The sequence below is a fragment of the Vigna umbellata genome, chromosome 6, assembly GCF_029865625.1.
Source record: "Vigna umbellata cultivar VRB3 chromosome 6, Vumbellata_1.0, whole genome shotgun sequence".
Classification (NCBI taxonomy): Eukaryota; Viridiplantae; Streptophyta; class Magnoliopsida; order Fabales; family Fabaceae; genus Vigna; species Vigna umbellata.
In genome coordinates this window covers 25,787,887-25,796,155 of record NC_142170.1, presented here as the reverse complement: position 1 = coordinate 25,796,155, position 8,269 = coordinate 25,787,887, and the positions used below count along the sequence as shown (strand labels likewise).

The 8,269-nt window shown below is 25.7% G+C and overlaps 1 protein-coding gene across 1 annotated transcript; it reads right to left on the bottom strand.

Annotated features, from left to right (window-relative positions):
• Window positions 1-4,322: 4,322 nt before the first annotated feature.
• LOC148197061 (uncharacterized) lies at window positions 4,323-5,090 on the bottom strand. Its single transcript, XM_088093290.1, has 2 exons — window positions 4,886-5,090; window positions 4,323-4,755 (listed from the first exon to the last, which is right to left on the bottom strand). Exons 1-2 carry the CDS (start codon window positions 4,973-4,975, stop codon window positions 4,621-4,623), a joined length of 225 nt encoding a protein of 74 aa, XP_087949416.1. The 5' UTR covers window positions 4,976-5,090; the 3' UTR covers window positions 4,323-4,620.
• Between the last annotated feature and the right edge of the window lie 3,179 nt (window positions 5,091-8,269).

Sequence of the window (8,269 nt, the reverse complement as noted above, 5' to 3'; positions counted from 1 at the left end):
GTGTCATCGTGAACAATATCATTGTCTTTACCCTCGAGAATCACCCTACCAATAGATAAATAAAATCAACACAAGAATATAACATATAATATCCAAAACTGAAGAAAAACCACGATCGTTGTTAAGTGACAAGCAAGTAATAACACTGTGAAAAATTTAACAACATATAGACACTCACACTCTCCAAAGCAATAATTTAACTCAACCTCACAACACTCTACTACAAGACTATAAGAAAGGAATTATAAGGTGACTTAGTAGTTAAAATGGAAATGAGGGTGTGAGAGGTTGTGGGTTCAACTCATCGACTAACATTTGGGAGTTATAAGGTTGATTTTAAGGGTTTGGAAGGGAGGACGAGAGAGGTTAGAGGTTCAACTCTACCTACTAATAAAGTACTAAGAATTAACATTTGTCAATCAAAACAATAACAAAAGTATAAGAAAAACAAATACAAATTTAAAGTGTCTTTAACTTGGGACATCTAAAGCCTGAAATTAGAGTTCATTATATAGTTACTATCACGTACGTCATTCCTTATCTTAGGTGATATGTGACTTTGCAAGATTATTATTTTTATCAACTTAACAAAACTAAATTAAAGGGAATAACATATTCAAATTTTATTTAAATTGAAATTTGTCTTCTCAACCTAAAAATAAAGATAAAAAATAAAATAATAATAATAAAGTTAAAAATAAGTTTATAAAAAAAATATTGAAAAATAGCTTAAATAAACAATAAGTGGTAAATAAAAACCAAATTTAATATCAAAATATATAATATTAAGACTTATCAAAACACAAGCTTAAAAAATTATTATGCTTTTTTAAGCAAAATAACACAATATTCTAATAAGAAGGGCCAAAGTTCATACTTCGCTTTGTTGATCAACTTATCTTACTTTTATTTTCTAAATCAATAACAAATTTAGTTAAAGTAAGTCGGATTAACCATTTTACTATCCTAAATTTCTAAAAAAAATAATTTAAATATGATCATGTTTGATCTTTAAACATACGAAGATCAGAATTATGTTTTTCAAAAGTCATGATTCATATCAATTCTACTTTCACATTTAATTATATTTAACAGAATGTAACATAAATTAAATGCAACTTCAAATATTAATATGATTTCTTTTATTTTGTTACAAAATTCTCTTACATCATAAATTAATTTTGCTCATAACATTATGATTTTCGCTATAACTTAGCAAAATTTTACTACACAACGTAGATTGAGAAAATAAAAATTCTTTGCTACACTGATAATGTGTTTAACCATTTTATTATTGAATGTTAAAATGGCAAATAAATATTTAAAATTTAAAATATAAGACGATATCAAAATAATGATTGACATTGATTGCTAATTTAACTTTTCATAGGTGAAATTGCCACTTAGAAACTCTAAAAAAAGTGTCACTTCTAAACTTTTTTTTAATCAAAACTTTTATCAAACTTATATCACTCAAATCGATCATACCTATACTTTTACTCTTGATGCTTATCCTTCTCCTAAAACGATAAAAAAAAATAATCTTGAAATATCAACTTCAATTTTTCCAAACCTAATAGAATTTCACATCAACAATAATCAATACCCAATGGAGCTTAGTAGCTTCTGGACAAGAAGTCACTGAGCCATCCACACCATTACTATGTCACTAGATTATCGTGGCCATTAGTTTGCATGAAGATTAAGTTGGCAGTTGAAGGACTTTTGTCGAACAGTTCTCATTCTTGAACTAGTCCAAACCCTAACCAACATGTTCGTAAGAATCTTTAAGGATGTTTCAAACCTACCATGACAATTTTGTGCATGATCCTAACCTTTATGCAAAAGCATTCATCACACATCATCTTTTCCGGGACTAGGAAGCAATATCCCATTCCCTTCCAACACTCGTTTCATTTGGTGAATTGCTTTATGCTAATGGACAAAAATAGCACCTAAAGCATCCATGACTAAAGGAGATTAATGTAAACAGAAAAAAGTGTGGAAGGGCTTTAGGAAATTTCCTCACCATAAAGGGGAAAATTTTCAAATCATGGTATAACATTTCAATCTCATAAAAAGTTGATGACGAGTTTTTTTGGAAATATCAATTTTCTTGCGGGCTTTCTTTACGCATCATGTCTTTTGGGGGGAACAAACCATAGTGCATTGGATGATTAAGATCAAGCTGTAATCAAAATAGTTGGCGTATCCAATGAAAACAAATCCTATCTATATATTAAAGTTTTGTTCAACACGATGCATTAGGGTTATCTACTACTAATAATTGTACGAGCTTGTTTAACTTCATCCAAGTTTGTGAGAATTATTCTATCTTAATTAGGATTAGACTGTTTCCTACCCTTTATCCTCACGATAGAAAACTAAACAAATTTAACTTCATGGTAGTGATCATGTTCAAGAGGTGGGTATTGATTTTTCCTTTAACAATTAGATGTCGTAACATAAAGGATCAAATTGAATATAATTTACTAAAATAAGAATCACATTACAAAGAATGAATCTTATATTAAATAACTGGACAAAAATAAAAATAGAAAAAATATTTAAGTCTATCTTACATTTATTAACTATTTTTTCATTATATATTAATAACTTAAAACATGATGGTTATAAAAGGAAGTGGTGATAAATTTTCGTGTTCTCAGAATGAACAAATTATTTAATTAACAAGTAAGATAAGTTAGAAACAAAGAAAAAACAATTAAGGGAGAAAAAAATATATACAATAATTTAATGTGATTTGGAAAATACTGACTATATCTATGTGGATCACTTATTAACTAGCAAGTTCGATATAAATGAAAAAGTATTCCGAATCAAAAATACATGAAATGTTGAAATTATAAAAAAAAATACATCATTTTACTAGTTAATCTAAGACTTCAAAGACGAAAAATAACAAAAATAAGAAGTAAAGATAAATTTTGAGAATCGAAATGTGAATTTAAATTCATATTTATTAAAGTTAAATAAATATTTAAAAAATTATGAATTCATTGTATTTTATTAAATATGATATCATAATTTTTATATAAATTAATCAAATATTGAATTTTTTATGTGAATTTCCTAAAATATTAATAATATAATAATAGTTATCCAATTAAAAGATTAAAGGAATGTCTTAGTACATTGAAATTTATTTAATATTTAGTTATAATTTCCTTTTGTTCAAATTTAATTTAAATTTCAACCATAATATGCATGTTTGATTAACTTAATTAATTGAATTAATATTTAGATTTAGATATACTACATTTGTATTATATGTTATGATTCTTAATGTTTTGTTTAGATTAATTGAAAGATGAAAAAGGAAAGGGAAGAAAAGATAGGAGAGAAAAAAATAAAATTGTTTATATTGAAGAAAATAAAAAGAAATAAATATTATTTTACTTTTTTCTTTTAATTAATTATTGTATATAACAAAAAAACATATATCACTAATATAATAATTGAACCTATTAAAATTTTATTAACATAATCAATTATATAAAGTTTATAACTGATTACGTTAAAAATATTTTATTACTGCATACATTTAATTAATATATAAGATTTAGTAAAAGGAGTGTTTATTATTATTTTATATCCTTTTTGTTTTGCAAATTTTCTTAGTTTATGATAAAAAAGTTTATCACGTATTTTATCACTTCGTTTTTCGTGATTTTAATTTCACTTTGCAAACTTTCTTTACTTATCAAATAAATCTAGGATTACTTAAATAGCCTTATTGTTTGAAGAAAGTATAAAAGAGAACGTAACGATTTAAAGAAAAAAAAATGATGCTTTTAATACATTTTGCCTTCTAAAATATCAAAATCAATTAATTTTAAATGTTAAGCTCTCTTAACTCGAGGCTAAAAGTTATACATAAAAAACAAGCATAAAGAGACACGTTCATAGTTTTATTCATAATTGTCCAGTGGTTTCATTTATATTAATTAAAATTCCATAAGAGGTCATTTACATTAATATTTTCTGAAACAAAGCTTTTTTTAAATGCTTTTCAATATTATTATTTTTGTTTTAAATTCTTTTTCTACCTAACATAAGAATATGCAAATTATTTAAAAATGTTAGTAAAAAAAAGGTGTTTTTAATTCTCTCCATGCATGGTGCAAACAACGATGCGCCGAATATACTACATGTGCCCCTTCCCACTCAAACCATTCCGTCTTCACAAACTGAGTCGGACACGCCTCCGACATCTTTTAACCAAATCGAACAAGTAACAATTGCAACAAAACACGGAAATTAAATTTAAGAAATATATACATAAATGATAATAAACAATATAAAAAAAATTAATAAATTAATTAATCATTTTTTTTAATATTTCCCTCATAAATTACATAGAAATTAATAGTCACGACTCACACAAGGCTCGAAAAAACTCAATAGAAAGCATCATATCAAATAACAGTAACAATTCCGTAGTATTACAATCTCTCTCCCATTTTCTAAATAACAAAACAAACTTAAAAAGTGAGATCTAAACATTTCCCATGAGTTTTGTTTTCTTAGTTTTCTAGACAGCACAAGATCAAAAAGGCTGAAGGGAAAACCCCAAAAGCGCGTTTCCGCAACGCACGTTCATCTGTGCGCAGTAATAAGCGTTTCGATGAACCGCAACCCGTCGAAACGCGGCGCGAACTTCTCCAACGACGCCGCACTCGCCGCACTCGCCGCAGTCGATGGCCGGCCGCGGTCTCTCCGTGCCCCGCCGTCCTGCACAACCGAAACTCGCGTTTCAATTTCAACGAAAAGAGGAGAATTTTCACATGAAAATTGTCAGATCCCGCGGTTTGACACAGAATCACGACTAAAGAAGGGAAATTTCGCGATTGAGGGCGTGTACCTGAAGAGAGAGCTTCGTGGAGGAAGAGAGGGAAACTGCAGTGGCGGAGGCGGCGGCGACGGAGGCAGCGAGGAAGGCGGATTTGGTCATGGTGGGAGCCTTTGGCTGCCTAGAAAATTTTTGGGGATTTTCCGGGAAAATATTTCTGGGAAAATGGGAGAAGTGAGAGAGAAGGAAAATTGAAGAGTATGTTCGTTTATAAATAATCGGGTTTGACTGCGTTATATAAAGAGACGGGAAATGAATGGTTTTGAGAGCTTGGAGGGTAATAACGGAATAGTCATGAAGATTAATTACGCGGCAATTGTTTATTGCCTTTGCTTATTCAAAATTACCTTTTCCCCCTTTTTCTTGCTTAAAAATAATAATAATAATAATTATTATTATTATTATTATATCATATATAATATATAATGAAATCAACCAAAGGTTTTTTTTTTAATTAAAGATGACATCTCTTTATCAACCTTTCAACCTTTCAAGACGCTTGAAATTTATATTTTATTAGTATTTTGGTAACACATTTTTTTATTTGAAATATATAATTGTATTTAGTGCTAATTTAAAACATTATTTAAGATGATCGAGTATCTTATTACTATAACCTATATGATTAGTTTGTGACTTGTAACTACTATTTAGGTTAAACTCATTAAACATGACAGTTATAAATAGAAGATATACTCCTAAAGCAGCCCAATAATATATCAATGGAATAGAGAGGATACATGATAGCAACTATGAAATAAAACATGAAAAAATTAAATAGAAGTAACCAATAGCTATTAAGCAAAAGATCTAAAAGGAGTTGGTTTTACTATTAATTACTTTGATAGAGACAAAGTTTGGTATTGGTTTGAGGGAGAGAGAATTCATTTTGCATGATTAAAATATTTAACAATTGAAATTCAAGTTTTAACTATCCAATAAAGTCACATATAACACAAACTAATCTTTTGAGTAATCTAAATCAAATAATGATAGCTTACTAATCATTTCAAGCATTCAATCAATATTTAATTGAAAAAATAATATTAATAATAGGTGGATCATTTTGAACACTTCAAGGGTCAAAACTCATTTATCAATCTCAAGATGTAAGTTATATTTTATTGGAAGGGGTAAGACAATGGAATGGAAAACGGTTCTTTCATTCACCAAACAAGTCTTACAAATTAAAATTAAAATAATGATTTGTAAATTAAGTTAGTATATATATATATATATATATATATATATATATATATATATATATATATATATATTTATTTATTTATTTATTTATTTATTTATTTTTATGAATGCATGAAATGTTATTATTTGTTTTATAAAATAAGAAATTGAGCCATCATAAAATTATAAATAGGGAAAACAACTTGTTAATGAGGGAATACTAGAAGATTAGTTTTATGAATCATGACAAATGGTTTTTAAATAAATAATAAAATAAATACTAACTACACAATCACAGGCAAAGTAAAAAATATTTGAATTAATTAGAACATGAGGAAAAAGCATGGAAAGATGAAAACCGAAGAAAATAATAAAAATGAAACTATGCGTTTTAAACATTTTTTTTGCAGTATATAAACTAAAATGATAATACATTATGTATAAAATTAATTATGTTTTTATGGATAATGGATTATTTTGTTTAAAAACTTAATTATTTTTTTAATATAATTGGTTATGATTAATATTATATTGGTAGTTATTTTTTAAACACAATAAGTCAATTAGTAAAAAAATTAAATACTAAATAAAATAAAATAAATTTAAATTGGATATTTTATTCTTTAATTTACTTTAATATATTTTAATTTTGAAATATAACTTTAATTCATAAAAAAATTATAATAATTTTCTTTTAATTTAAAATTTCTATATATATATATATATATATATATATATATATATATTTTTTTTTTAATCTTTCAATTTGTTTCTTTCTATTGAAACCATCTCAGTTTCTACGTAGTTTTTACTGTCTCTGAACAAAAACACTACATCATTGAAAGCTTTGTTGTTATTTTATTTATATTTTGTAGGAGGAGTTAGATCTTGTTACAAGGAATAAACTTAAAGAGGGAGGCGTGAATGGTGGAGATGACTCCAATGGCGGAGATGACTCCAAATAAGCAGTACAGTTGGAACACATTAATTTTCAACTCCATCTTAGTTGTTTTTATTGGTCGAAAAGTATTCAAAAGCTTTGAATACAACATTTTCAACTCCATGTTAGGTGTACTCATTCTTAAACTTAACAGAGTTTAGAAAATATAATGGTGGCTTTAACTTGATAATTGGAATTGAATCTTTCTTGTTTAGAAGAGAAAGATTCATGTCCAAAATATTCTTTTATGATTAATTTAATAAGAAAATTTGAATTTTTGTAATTATTAAATAAGTTTTTTCAGAAAATATTAATTTTATTTATAAGATCAATACATAATTATTGTAATAATAGTTACTTCAAGTATTATTAATAATAAAATAATACATCTCATATCATAAATAATAATCATAATATCAAATTTTTTGATGTTAGTTATGATATATGAATTTTATTTCAATAAATACAGATTTTGATTATTCTAAAATAAAAAATTTAATAAAAATAGTTTGATCGTATTATCATAAATAATAATCATAATATCAAATTTTTTTATGTTAGTTATGATATATGAATTTTATTTCAATAAATACAGATTTTGATTATTCTAAAATAAAAAATTTAATAAAAATAGTTTGATCGTATTTTTTAATATATTTATTGAATCAAATAAAAACCAACCTAAATAAATTTTGTGTATTTATTTAATAAAAACATTGTATAGTATATGTTAGGAATAATAATAGTAATATTTTAAATTAATTTTATTAGTGAAATTCTTTGTTATTTATTTAAAAATTAATCTTAATAAAGTGAAGTCAAGGTGAACTCATACAAAATTGATTTACTATTAATATTTTATTACTTATTATATTACTAGTTGATTATTCCTTTTAAAAACCTTATAAATATGTTTTATAAAACCATCATCAATCTCACACAACCTCTTATATATCTTTCATGAAAAGTTTTCTTTTGAAAGGGAGAGCACAATGTTCGCTAAATTCACCCCTATGATGTTTGTTTTTTATGATAACAACACATTGTTAATAAAAACATATATATTTGTACTGTGTTATGTGTTTTATGTGTTTGTGCTTATTGTGAAATATGCATATATTGTGATTGCCACATTTGACATATTGTGTTGATTGATGCATACTATTGTGTTTGTAAAGTGATCATATACGTGTATTCACAGTATATGTTTTGGAAATAGAAAAACCACATGTACAAAAGCATATCTGTATGACTTAATCGAATACAGTGTT

Bases quoted from the DNA above. Each gene is read 5' to 3' on its own strand.
- LOC148197061 (XM_088093290.1), bottom strand. From the start codon at position 4,975: ATGACCAAATCCGCCTTCCTCGCTGCCTCCGTCGCCGCCGCCTCCGCC. The intron at 4,756-4,885 runs GTACACGCCCTC...TCGGTTGTGCAG, and splicing joins CCACGAAGCTCTCTCTTCAG to GACGGCGGGGCACGGAGAGA.